The sequence below is a fragment of the Nomascus leucogenys genome, chromosome 20 (genome assembly GCF_006542625.1).
Source record: "Nomascus leucogenys isolate Asia chromosome 20, Asia_NLE_v1, whole genome shotgun sequence".
NCBI classification, from domain to species: domain Eukaryota; kingdom Metazoa; phylum Chordata; class Mammalia; order Primates; family Hylobatidae; genus Nomascus; species Nomascus leucogenys.
Genome location: NC_044400.1, coordinates 3,477,365 through 3,491,661, shown reverse-complemented (window position 1 = coordinate 3,491,661; position 14,297 = coordinate 3,477,365). Strand labels below are relative to the sequence as shown.

The 14,297-nt window shown below is 40.7% G+C and overlaps 1 protein-coding gene across 2 annotated transcripts in view; it reads left to right on the top strand.

Moving 5' to 3' along the window:
* Positions 1 to 335: 335 nt before the first annotated feature.
* EPC2 (enhancer of polycomb homolog 2) overlaps positions 336 to 14,297 on the top strand; it is a 145,517-nt gene continuing 131,555 nt past the window's right edge. Inside the window, exon 1 of one of the 2 annotated variants that reach the window (XM_012502529.2) lies at positions 336 to 765. In XM_012502529.2, coding sequence (XP_012357983.2) covers positions 613 to 765 — 153 coding nt within the window. In that variant the 5' untranslated portion in view covers positions 336 to 612. The remainder of the gene's footprint in view (positions 766 to 14,297) is intronic. The other variant, XM_030800978.1, reaches the window with a different exon arrangement.

Genomic DNA, 14,297 nt, shown 5'->3' with positions numbered 1-14,297 from the left:
CGTCTTTGCCCGGCACCTTCCTCCGGGACACCCAGCGAGCGGGGTGACCGGGCGGCGGAGGGAGAAGGGCACGCTCCCGGGCGCGGACGAACTTGCGCACCTGGCACCTGCCACACAGCGAAAGCACCGGCCAGCGAGCGGAGGGACGCCGCCCCCGCCCCCTCTCCCCGGAGCGGACCGAGACCCAGCACGCTCCCGCGGGCCGGCAGCGCCGCAGAGAGAGTGGGTGGGCAGGCGAGGGAGGGGAAGGGAGAGGAAGGAGGGAGGGAGGGAGAGGGCGAGGCGCGTTCCCGCGACGGGGGCGCGCTCTCGCGCGGGCTGCCGGGATCGCTCGCCGCCGCTGTGGTAATGTCCGCCATGTTGGCCATGGCGCAGGGAGCGGATCGGGCGGGCGAGCGGCGGATCTAGTGTGTGGAAGCGGCCGCGGGCGGCGGGGGGCTGTTTTCGGGCGGGGTGGGCGCCCATGCTGTGGCCGGGGGCAGTGAGGAGGAGGAGGAGCGGGCCGGCCGCGCTGCACTGAGGAAGGAGGTGGAGGAGGCGGCGGGAGTCCTCCCCCCCTCCCCGCCCGCCCCGCCGCCGCCGCCCGGGCTGTTCCTGTAAGGCGGGGAGACAATGAGTAAACTCTCCTTCCGAGCGCGGGCGCTGGACGCCGCCAAGCCGCTGCCTATCTACCGCGGCAAGGACATGCCTGATCTCAACGACTGCGTCTCCATCAACCGGGCCGTGCCCCAGATGCCCACCGGGATGGAGAAGGAGGAGGAATCGGTAGGGACTCGAGTGTTTATTACCCCCCCTTCCCTCCTCCCCCCTCCCCTTTGTCAGTCGGGCCTCGCCATTCACAGAGCGCTTTACGCTCGCTGGAGGGCGCCGCTGCCGCTCTAACGCACGGGACTCTACGCCGGCGGAGTAGCGTAAACCCTCTCGGCCGGCGTAGCGCCCGCCCGCGGCCGCCATGTTGTTGCGTCCCAGTGTTGTGATTAGCTCGCAGCGCTGCTTACGCTGCCGTAAGGGGGCCTTGCCGTAAGCGGTGGCCGGGAATGGCGCAGGGGATGCGCTGGCCGCATTTGGCGTACGGTCTCTGTTTACCTTCCCACCTCCCTCCTTCAGGCGCGGGGCTAATTAATGGCGGGGTATTATTTGGCTAGGCAAGATTATTATTTTTTCCACTTTTAAATTTGGTTTAATATTGAGTTCTCTTTGAAATGACTGTGGAAGGGTGCTTTCAAAACAAACATCTTCCTCTTAGCAATGTAATCATCCTGGCTCCCCCGCCCGCGAAGGTGCAGCGGGATGAGGCGGTGCAGTACTGCGGCGGGGGAGGGCGGGGGCCACGACTATCGATCGGGTCGTAGCGTCCGAGGGCCGCCCGCCGGCCAGTTCAGCCGACCCGAGCCGGGCGCGGGGCGGACGGGCTCTGCCTGCTCCGCCCGGACGGCCGTGCTCCGTGCGCAACGTTAGAGAGGAGCCGGGGATGCCCCGAAGCGAGCCGGCGGCGTAGCGTTGTCCTCGAGAATTGTCATTGCGAGGTGGTCCTTAGAAGTAGAGGACCTAGTGCATTTAAATTGGCAGTTGTAATTTTGATAATACAGCACCTTTTGGGAAAACTGCTGCTTTTCCTCCGATGGGTTAAATTTTGCAGACGGTTGGATTTCATCTGGCTTGACAGAGAGTGTTTATGACTCGAGTGGTGTTACTTGCGTGCGAAGTTCATAGTAACTGCACCCTCAAGAATTTCTTCAATGAACCTACAGTCCCGCCTTATTGTCAACCTCGGGTGTGTGTGGATTGGTTCTCTTGCTTCAGTGACTGTCAAAAGGAAGCTCGAGGTTTCCGCGATTGGTTTTCTCTTTTGACTATTAATATCGCAGGAAATGCTTTTATGCCTTTGATTGGCTGGTCGAGTTCTGATCTCATTATGTTACCCTGTTATTACTACTTTGCCCTGATTTAATCACATTTCTCTTTGATGTGTAATTACTTGAAAGTCTTAACATTTTCAGTAGAAAATGCATATGGCCGTAGCATCGGGATGAACTTAACTGTATGTGTAGACACACAAATATATAATACATATATATACGTATGCATATATATTTGTGTGTGCATATATATATATATATAAATACGTATGTAATCAAAACCCAGTATTTATCCTTAAGGTTTAGAGCTGTGAGAACTTTTTTTTTGTATGTGAGAACTCTTTTTTTTTAAATTTGTTTCTTACGACTCAAATTTCCATGAGAAGGAAAATTAAAATAAAATCATGTTATATGCAAGTTAATTACATTGAACCCTAATAAGCACAACTTTGGATATGTTTGCTATTTCGTGGGTCTTGATCCAAAAGAAAGATGGCCTTAAAAGTACCAGTATTGTGTGTAATTACTTGGTCCTGTTATTTTAGAACTTGAGTCAAATCTGTTGTAGGCCGGGCGTGGTGGCTCACGCCTGTAATCCCAGCACTTTGGAAGGCCGAGGTGGGCGGATCACGAGATCAGGGGTTCGAGACCAGACTGGCCAATATGGTGAAACTCCGTCTCCACTAAAAATACAAAAATTAGCCGGGCCTGGTGGTGCGCGCCTGTAATCCCAGCTACTCGGGAGGCTGAGGCAGAAGAATTGCTTGAACCCGGGAGGCAGAGGTTGCAGTGAGCAGAGATCGTGCCACTGCACTTCCACCCTGGGGGACAGAGCGAGACTCCGTCCCCCCCATCCCCCCCAAAAAAGGAAATCTGTTCTAGAGTGAACAGTTAACTCCTGGAAGATATGTTACTTTTTGCAATCACCAACATACGTGGTCCTTAGTATGCCACATATGTTTTGGTATTTTATCTTACTTTAGTAAGATAACTTACAGAGTAATTTTTTCATGCTTCATTAAAAATAAAAGTGCTTAACTCGTGTTGCAATTTTTTGTTTATTTGTTTTTTGAGATGGAGTTTCGCTCTTGTCGCCCAGGCTTGATTGCAATGGCGCGATCTTGGCTCACTGCAACCTCCGCCTACCGGGTTCAAGTGATTCTCCTGCCTCAGCCTCCCGAGTAGCTGAGATTATAGGCGCCCACTACCTCGCCTAGCTAATTTTTGTATTTTTAGTAGAGTCGGGGTTTCACCATATTGGCCAGGCTGGTCTCAAACTCCTGACCTCAGGTGATCACCCGCCTCGGCCTGCCAAATTTCTGGGATTACAGGTGTGAGCCACTGCGCCTGGCTGCGCCTTGCAGATGTTTTTTTTGATACCGAGTCTAGCTCTGTCGCCAGGCTGGAGTGCAGTGGCGCGATCTCGGCTCACTGCAACCTTCCCCTCCCGGGTTCAAGTGATTCTCCTGCCTCAGTCTCTCAAGTAGTTGGGACTACAGGCACGTGCCACCATGCCCAGCTAATTTTTGTATTTTTAGTAGAGACGGGGTTTCACCATCTTGGCCAAAATGATTTCGATCTCTTGACGTCATGATCCACCTGCCTCGGCCTCCCGAAGTGCTGGAATTACAGGCGTGAGCCACCGTGCCCTGCCGCGCCTTGCAATTTTTTATTAACTCTTTTAGAAAAAATTATTTTCAAACTAGAGCGTGAATGCTAAACTTAGATACTTTTCAGTAGCCTACTAAAATTGCCCAATTTTAAGGAAGAAGAAATCCAAATTCTGATAAAACTAGAGTTGAAACCCAGAACCTCTGATTCTTTGTCCTGTCCTTTCTGCCTCTTTAAAAAATGCTAAAAGTGGAGGTTCTTAAAATCAAAATTAAGCAAACCTTAACAGTTAACATTTATAGTCTGAAGTCTTTTGCTTCCCAGAGTGTCCAATTGGAGTATTAGTTTTTCCTTTTCTTTCTTTTTTAAATATATATGTCAGAAGACTTGTGTTTTCATGAGTGACAGCAAATTCATTTCTCTGGTCTTATTTACAGGACTTCTGTTATTAAACAGAATTATGTATTTATAAAAATGGTTCTGCCTTGATAAATATTTCTAAGCAGCAGTAAATGTCATACATTTCACATATGTTTTGTGTTTCACTTGAATTGTATTTTAAGTAACTTTCAATATCTAGATGTCCTTAACTCCTTATTTTTGTAAGATTTTTTCTTTTAAATCAGTAGGCTTGTAACAGACAAACCAACCTTGGCTTACGGAATCAACAATTGTTGCTGGGTGTCTCTGAACTGTGCTGTCCTGCTTGGTTGGCAAAATCTTTTGAAGCCTTCATGGATGGCTTTTTCCCATTCCCCCTGTATCCCCACCCACCCTTAAAATTAAGGCCTGTCTCCTCTGTGTAGCTATTGGACTATCATTAGACTTCGTTTATATAAACAAAGTCATTATTCAATTTTGGTTACATTCTGACTGAGTTACATTCTGACAATGCCTGGATGAGGTGATTTAGGTGTTCTTGGGCGTTGGTAGCATTGTATCACTGATAATCATGTCATCCTGTATAGCGTCTTCTTTTGGACATGCAATCATCTTTTACTTCTTTTCTTCCCTATCCTTATTATCATTGTCCTCTGCTAAGAGCTGCCAGTTGGCATCCTCCTTTAACTTGGTCTTCGTCATGCTCCTCACGGCACTTGGTCTAGGTCAAGTACTGTACACTTATGTTTATTTAGAATTTAGACCAGAAAAATCAGGCAGCCAGCGGTTCTGCCACCTCCCCATGAGTGTTGTATGGGGTAGTTGATGTTTTTACTAATACTTGCCATTTCCTGAATAATTCATATATCCGAGATAGTGTGTTAAGGGCTTTATGTATGTTATTTCATTTAATTCTTTTTTAAAATAAACTTTTTTTGAGGTATAATTTACATACAAAAAAGTACCTATTTACAGTGTGGAGTTTGATGAATTTTGACAAACGCATACATGCTTGAAAACAAGATATACAACATTTCCAACATTGGAAAAGTTCCCTTGTGCTCCTTTGCAACCAGTCCCTTTCCACTCCTAGTTCCAAGCAATTGTTGATTTGTTTTGTTTTACCGTAGATTAGGTTGCCTTTTCTAGAATTTCATATAAATGGAATCATACATACTTTTTTGTGTCTAGCTTCCTTTGTTCCGCACGATGCATTTAAGATTCATCCTTGTTGTATGAGTCTGTTCCTTTATATTGCTGAGTAGTATTCCAACGAATTTGGTATGCTATCTTTATGCATCTCTCTGATTTTTTAGTTGTTTCCAGTTTTTGATTATTATTTAATTCTGGTAACAGACCTATGAGGTATTACCATTTCTGTTTTATAGAGGAAAAACTGAAAGGTCTTGCTGCTAGTGCAGGGCTGAAATTCAGACCCTTGTTACATTGGTGTCACAAAAGCATATACTCATAGTCACCATGCTGCATATTCAGGGTTCTTACAGAACCCAGAGTTATCAACTGAACTGTGATTAAGTTCATTATAGCTTTTGTAAATAATATTTTACTTTTTATAATTTTGGAAACCTTAACAAAGTTGCCAATTTGGTTAGACTGTTAAATTATTAAGAAGTGTAGTTTTTTCGTTACTTAATTTGGTCTGACTTTTGCTCTTGGGTTTTCAGATTTTCTTTTTTCTTAGCAGTTAACTTTGCTTTCCCCTGTATTGGCACCATTATATTTATCCCACTGTTTATGTTATCTTAAGCATATAAGAAATTTGTGGGAAACTGTCCCATTTTATTGTTTAGGTTTTTCTCCTGCTGGAATATAATGTCTCTAAGGGCAAAGATCTTTGCCTATTTTGCTCATTAATATATTCCAAGTGCCTGGAGCTGTGCCTGGCACATAATACATGCTTGAAAAATGTTTGTTGAGTGTTGGATGGGCTTCTATTTCTTTTTCTGTTCCAAGAGCTATATTTGTGTCTTTTCTCCCCCTCCCCCAATATCTATCTATATATAAAATTTATTAGCAGCATTTGATAAATTCTTCTTCCGGGAATTCTTTTTGGTTACTTACTTTGGTACTATGTATATCTAAATATTATATCCTCTTTTCCTCTTGAGTCAGAGGCCTCTTTAAATATAGAATCTTTTCACACGCGGATATGGTTGTAATATAAATCTTTATCTTGTTTTAAGTAACTCTCATAGGTGTGTGTAGACCTGTGTGAGATAGATTTTCATACCAGAATGTACTAGTCTACATGAATCATGTGATTCACCTTATTTTTAAAGAAGATCCATGACTAATTTGAATTGCCATATCTCCTCTCATACGTGGTCTAATTTTTGCCATTATGTTAATATTTTAAGTGATATTTTGAATTGATACGGTAGGAATATAATCCGTATTGATACCTTTTCAGAATTATTATTGGCACTAATATATTTCATGTTTCATAATGGAGAGGGTATAAAATGCAGTTTTGTAAATTGATCCTGTAAAAACATGAAGCATTTCTTCTTTTAACAAAAGCAAATAACATGCCAGGTATTATCTAAATGCCAGTTGTTATCTAAATAAGATATTGGGAAACTAAAGTGTTCTGTATAGGAAAAGTATGTGTAAGGCTGTGTACTGAAATGTTAGGAATAAAAGAAGATGCAGACTTTGATTTCATGGAACTTAAATGAACTATTAAGTCCAAAAACATGTATCTGGAAAGTTAGCAAAAACTGCAGGGTTAAGACAACCTGACAGACATCAAAAGAGCATTAGAGAAAGTTAAATGTTAGTGTAGTTGACAGGCATGAGGTGATTCATTGCATGTCATAAAGAAGGCTTCTTGGAGAGAGGCGTAACAATTTGGGCTTTCAGGTTTGGTTGTATGGTGTATGTTGAAGCAAATATTAGAGCATAAGAATATCTAAAGGAAGTTCTGAGGATGCTGAGTAGACCAAAGGATGGTTCTTCCATGTTAGATGTTTTCTGTCAATCATTTCCTGTTCTTCCTGCTAGTAGAAACTTTAGGAGGATAGCACTCTGATGTTGCTGACCATATCATTCCCCTGTTCTCGTTCGGACATGCAGACATCTTTTACTTCTGTCTTCCCCTTCATTTTATCCCTGTTACATCTTCAGCACTAGAAACTGTTCAAAACATAGAAGCACTCAGTAAATATTTGGTGAATGAAGGAGTAAAAATAGGGGTGGAGATTAGGTTGGAAAAAAGGTAGAATTAGACTAAATTATAGATAGTTTTGAATGTTAGGCCTAGGAGTTTGTAGGGTGGTATAGATGAAAGACCACTGAAGTATGATTCTGGAGTTTTTGTTTCTAGTTCTGGTTGTCATGGATTAACCCATTTATGCCTAAATGGGTTAAATGGCCATATAATTTGGGAAGTTGCTTAGCTTTTCTGAGCCTCAGGTTGTTCATCACTACCATCGCAGCTAACATTTGAGTGTGTGTTGTTGAGTGTGTTGAGCATGTGCCAGGTACTTTGTTAAACTTAATAGATGGTTTAGAGTTGATTTTAAGAGTAGGACATATAGGTGTTACTACTTCTTTTTCAGAGGAAGAAACTGAAACTTTAGAAATTAAGTAACTCGCCTAAGATCATGCATCTAAAAAAGAACATGCTAGAGCCAGGATTTGAACTCAGGTTGATTGACTCTGGGGCTCTTGCTTCACCATTGTACTGCTTCATCTGTAAAATGAATGGGTTGAGAACTAGAAGATATCTAAGGTCCATTATAGCTTTACTGTTCTACCATTTATTTTCCCATTAAAAGTTCAAAATTCCGGATTCTTGAGATAGAGCGCGTTATTGGTCTGGCTTGCATCAGGTATCTACCTCTGAGTCTGCCATTCAAAGAGCAGGGGAAGTTAGTACACCTATGTTGAGAAGTGTTACCCTCTCAGCTGGGGAGCTGCTCTGAGAGGTCTGCTACTGATGGTAATACAGCGTGATCAAAAGTTAGGCATCATTTTAATCCATGGTTTGTCCCAAGTTCAATTTGTATACTTAGTGTGTTTTTACAGACCGTAAATTTGTGAGATGTTCTAATGAGCTTAGAATAATTTGTATGTATTATGTTTTAAATGAAATTTGAATCAAAGACTGTAAGTCTCCAGTGTCTTTTTTAAAAAAAAGCACTCTTCACACTTACTAATTTTCAAAGTCGTAAGGGATGAGTTTTGTTTGACCTCGTAGAAATTATTTAACCTTCCTGGCCCTTAGTTTTCTCACTTGTGAAATAGAATTGGACTGAGTGACCTTTAAAGTACTTTTGACTCTAAAAATTACTTGAACCTCTGAAACCACATGTCTATCTACTGGTATATTGTCCAGGATTATAATTAGATGAAAAGAACAAACAAATGTGACATTAAATATTGGGAAGAAATTAATGCTTAAGGTTTAACTCTTTAATACTGCTGAGATGCTGTCAATTTGGCTTGTCGTTCTTTTACGAGGATCAATTATATTCATCCACTATCTAATACTAATTTTTCCTGGAGCCCAGCAGAGCAATCCATTCTGTGTATGTTTTGGTTATGATCGTCTTGCTTTCATGAAATGTTCTTCACTGTCTTTACTAGGCTTACTCATTGCTGTAAGTATTCTGAAGTTCAGTAGTACTTTTAGTCCTTACCACTTGAGTTTATTTTAATTTTCTAGTATCATTTTTCTCACTTGAGTGTGTGTGTAAGAGTGTGTGTGTGAATTTTATATATGTATGAGAAAGAGCATGTGCACGGGAAAGAGTAGACACTTACTTCCCCAACAAGACTAAATGTCTTGAGGAAGGTATCATGTCTGTTTCATTCAGTACCCAAGACAGGCAGGATAGCAATCCAGGTACTTCTGTCACTTTCTGTCTTAAGTGATAAAAAGTTTGTAATACAGGCACTTAGCATGATGCTGGTCACTTGGATTGAGTTTCGTTGTATCGGTAAACAATGCAGCTCTGCATCTTCATTTAGTTTTAAGTAGAGTTGAAGTAGAAAAACAGTAATGGGTACATAGAGACAGCATGAGGAGGAGAGGCTGATAGGAATAAGCCATGAAGGAGACCAGTGTAGATGGCAGAAGGTCCATCATGATTATTTGATTTTAACTTAAAGTTGATCATCGATTATTTGCCTTGTCTATACTATTTAAATGGGACAGAGCTTTAAATTTACATATTCTATGATGCAGAACCGCTTCTTACAGGGTTAACACTGTGGAGGAAGATGCCAGTCACTTACAGTTTCTCCTCAGCACTGTTTCATCGTATCTGTCTGCTTTTAGGTTTTTTGTTTTACTGTAAGTAGCTGTTGCTATAAAGTCAGAGGAATGCAGACTGGAGAGTCAGCCTATCTGCTACCTCTCTAACTCCTATCTTTGCTTCCCTGCTTGCTTGCTTTTTTTTTTTTTTTTTTTAAATGGGCTAAGGACGTGAGACTCTTGGTTGGGGAGTCAGCAAGCAGCATTAAGTTTTGCTGCTAATTTGGTGAAGTTGCTGGAACTTTGAAATTGTGATTTAGGTTCCAATCCTGGCCTCTGCCACTTTCCTTATGGGTGAGGTAAATTACTTAACCTCATTGAGCCCCATTTCCTCATCTGTTTAATAAGTATCTGAAAAGTTAGTTTTAAAGATTACTAGATTTTTTTTTTTTTTTTTTTTTTTGAGACAGGGTCTTGCTCTGTCGCCCAGGCTGGAGTGCAATGGCACGATCTTGGCTCACTGTAACCTCCGCCTCCCTGGTTCAAGTGATTCTCCTGCCTCAGCTTCCCAAGTAGCTGGGACTATAGACATGTGCCACCACGCCCAGCTAATCTTTGTATTTTTAGTAGAGATGGGATTTCACCATCTTGGCCAGAATGGTCTCGATCTCTTGACCTCGTGATCTGCCCGCCTCTGCCTCCCAAAGTGCTGGGATTACAGGTGTGAGCCACCATGCCCGGCCAAGATTACACTTTTTTGTAAAAACTTAAGTCTGTGTCTTATAGGCAACACTCATATTTTTGGTAACAATTTTCACTTATACAGGATAACAAATATGAAGGTTGATGGAAGAGTAAAATGTAGAGTATTCCCATACATTATTCTATGATAGAGTTTCACATTTTTTCTCATGCCAATTAAACATTTTTACAGCTTGAGGCCAGGAGTTTGAGACCAGCTTGGGCAACATAGTATGACTTCGTGTCTACAAAAAATAAAAAAAATCAGCTGGGTGGAGTGGCAGGTACCTGTAGTCTCAGCTACTTAGGAGGCTGAAACTGGAGGATTCCTTGAGCCCGGGAATTCAAGGCTGCAGTGAACTGTGATAGCGCCGCTGCACTCCAGCCTGGATGACAGAGTGAGACTGAGGCCCTGTCTCTTAAAAACAAACAAACAAACAAAGAGAGCGCTTTCAAACTTTCCAAGTTAATATGTGTGTTTTCCTCCTTCCTTCTCTGTTTTCTGGCATAGCAGTTGACAACCAAATTGATTTTAAGAACTAAAGACCTTGAAAATTTTTTGCTAAGATAACTAAATCTTCAGTTAATCCGTAGAGTAATAATTGGGCCCTGAATAATTAATAAATATTGTTTTTGTTCTTCAGAATGATTTTTTTAGGTTAGATGATTAGTTATGGGGAAGATAAGTTTTAGTGATGAAAATCTATGCAGTGGGTATTGTACACTAGAGAAGTGAATGAAGAGAGACATTCCAGTATACCATTGAATTCTTGGATGAACACTTTTGTTTGGAAACTTTCAAAAGTATGGTATTGATGAAGGTAGTCGTGCCATTTATTTGATTCTCGAGATGTTTCTCAACTGGGGCACTAGTAGCATTCAATTTGTAGTTGGTTGTATGGGACGGTCACAGGCAAAACAAGTTTATTATATCTATCTTCTGCCCATTAATTTCTGGAACTTTCTAGTTGGAATAACCCCAAAATGCTTCCTCTTTCAATTTCCAAGTGAAGGGTATTGGCATCTGATTTGAGAATTATGATCCAGGGCTTCTTAACCTTTTTTTGGTGACATGGACTCTTTTGGCAGTCTGGTGAAACTCCTCGGAATGATGCCATAAATGCATAAAATAAGGTCAGATAAATCAATTATATTGAAATAAAGTTATCAAAATAAACAATTTTTAATAAATATACTTTATTAAGACATTAAGTGCAGAATCTACAGTTGGATCTAGTTATTGTAAATTCAAAATAGTGATAAATATAAACAGTATTTTGACATAATTTGACATGAAAAGATCTAGGATTTCTGTTGGTATTGCTAGTACTGCTGTGGTCTGTTGTCTACATTAGTTAGGAATTGAAGGAAATGTTAAATTTGTTAGAAGTTTATGTTTTCTCATGCAAGTTCATGGACCCCTTAGTTCTTTCTATGGATGTTTTGGGAACCTACGACCTGAAGTTCAGAAATCTTCAGGAGAATTTCCATAGCCCAAATGGCAATCTCATTCCTGTGTCGTCCTTGTCTCAAAAGCATACAGGTTGCGGATTTTATTCCCATTACTATACAGGAGATGGTACTGTAGACCGAATTGTCTTATTTTCACATTTAGCACATTTACTACTAGCTTTTTAAAATTGAAAAATAGTAGATCCACATGATTTAAATATAAAAATTTAACAGCACAAAAGCATATACATAAAAAGTGTCTTTCCTTCCTCAGGTTCACAGACACGCTACAGAGGCAGCTGCTGTTAGCTGTGTGTGTGTGTGTGTGTGTGTGTGTGTGTGTGTGTGTGTGGTTATTCTAGAAAATTTCTAGACAAAGGCTTTTTTACTCAGTTAAGTAACCAAGTAATTCTCTTGTACTCGTTTTGTAAGTGAGTAATATGTGATCTTAAAGTTAGCTTTTTAATCTAGAGTTACAAAGTCAGGCAATTTTGATTTTAAATTCCTTCCCTTTAACATCTCTGAGGAATTGAGAATTAGCAGAATGTAGCTTTCTGTTGATTGTAGTTTGGATAGCAAACCTTAACCCGTCATTCCTAAGTGGCAGTTTGGTTGTCAGCAAAGCCTTGCATTGTGTATAGGACTTTTGCTTGTATTCCTATTTTTATACAAAAAAAGTCAGATGAATTATTAAGTGACTTGTCAGTGTTTTTACTGTAATATTTATTTATGGCCTCAAGTAGTAACTTGAGTCAGAAGAGCAACAATAAGATACCCTTTTGAAGAAAGCTATCCTATTCAGGTATCATGTTGGCAAGCCAGATATTTCATATGGACTGCACTGTCTCATACTGTCACTGTAGTTGTGATGTTTATTCATTCAGTAACTTAGCCTCATAAGCACAGGGACCTTGTCTTTGTTACCTTTGTATACTCCATCATTTGGTAGAGATGGCATATTGGTATTTGCTCAGTAAATATTTGATGACTGAATGTATAGCACCTGCTATGTGCTTTAGACACAGAAAGGAGTAAGATGTGGTACCCATTCACGAGCAGCTTATAGCTTAGTAGGAGAGAAAAGAGTTTTACACAGATGAACACATTTTAAGGTGTTAATGTGGACAATGAAAATGATACTGTGGAAATTTATTTCATGAGGGACATGATTTGAACCAGAGTTTAAATATCAATTCATGTAATAGCTAATTGACTATAATGTACTATTGAATTAGTTTTTACAGATTAGTCTTGAAATGATTCCTGTATGCCAGAATGCCATGAGTTTTTTTTAGATGCCTGTTGTTACGCTCATATAGGGAAGTGTGTGACCCCCAGTAGAGTTGTTAAGAGAGTTGGAACAGTTTTGGGATCTAGTGTAGAGTCACCTTTTAGGACAGGCAAAATTGTATTATAAACAGTGCCTATTGAACGAGTTTGGAAGAACAGAAACTGTTACGGAGGATGGACTAAAGAAACAGTGCTGCTTGATTATTAATCAAGTAATGCGTAGGTTTTACTTAATTTTGGCTTAGAGTGATGGGTCACGTTCTGTAAAGCCAAGTACTTGGAAGAAGATTGTTTATACATTATAGGTGTTTGGTCAGTAGGAGTTTATTTGGAATAGCCTAGCCACGTTGCAGAATTCATCAAGGCTTTCAAAATACCACCCACAAAAATTTCCAAAGATATAGGTCAGTGATTCTCAAGCTTTAGCATGCTTCAGAATCACCTAGAGGGCCTGTTAAGACACAGATCACTGGGTCTTATTCCTCTTAGTGTCTGATTAAGTCTAGAATAGGTCCTGGGAATTTGCATTTTTAAGAAGTTCCCAGGTGATCCTGGTGTTGCGTGTCCAGGGACCCAACTTTGAAAACCACCAATTTAAGAGGTAGTATTGTGGTTCTTATCTTGGTCACACACCAGAATATCTCGGATGCTTTTATAAAGTACACTTAAAAGCTTTATCCTAGATCTACCAACCAAATCACAAGTTAGGGGTGATTCTGGATTCAGTAGAATTGATTTGTCTAGGTAGAAAAAAGGGATTGGCGTGTGTGCCCATGATCCATGCCTTTCTGCCTTACCATTTTACCACACCTTTCAGGCTTTTTTTCCTTGTGATCTAATTCATTGGCTTTCAAATGTCTTTTTGGCTATCACTCGTGTGTGTGTGTGTGTGTGTGTGTGTAACAAATAAATTGCACTTTGACAGACATATCTATATTACACATATACTAATACAGTTTATTTATTCGAGATAGTTATGTTCTGTTCTGTTGCCATGAGCACAGAATTATTTAATACCTAAGCCATTGCTCCAAGAGAAATAATAGGGTTAGGTTCTCGCTAGACCCTGGTCACAACAGTTTCATCTGCTGATCAGTTTGTAACTTTGTTTTATGTATGTTTCTGTTTTTAAATTGTATATTTAAAATACCTTGTTGATTCATTGACATTGAACTCACAGCCAGCAGCATTGTAACTCATGTCTGAAGGAAGCTTATGTAACACATGTATTTTCTCCATAAGGCACATCACAGCCTTGTGCTGAGGAACACGGGACTGCACTTCAGCACCATACTTGGGGGCCCCTTTAGACAGTGAAATTACCCACAAAAGGCATAAAAATGTGAAAAACATGGCACAAGTAGAACATGAAAAGGATGCTTGTTTACAGTATGAGAGTTGAAACAAGACGTCAGAGTGTCACCTTGTTTGACCTCAGCTGGGAATATATGTCAGGTGGGCAACTCAAATATTTCACTGTTCTGCACGTGTCTGCAAGTGACTGAGAAAGTGTCACAAATAAAATTTAGCAAGTAGGCAAATTTGCAAATAGGGAATTTGCAAGTAATGAAGATTAGCTGCATATATATATATATATATATATGCATTTTTCCCTTTTCAGTTCTATTTTGTTAAAAATAATTTCGGTCATGAGCTACTAGATTGATTTCATGATTCACTAGTGGTTCAACTCACAGTTTGAAAAACGCTGCTTTACTTAATTCAGCAACATGGGTTGTATA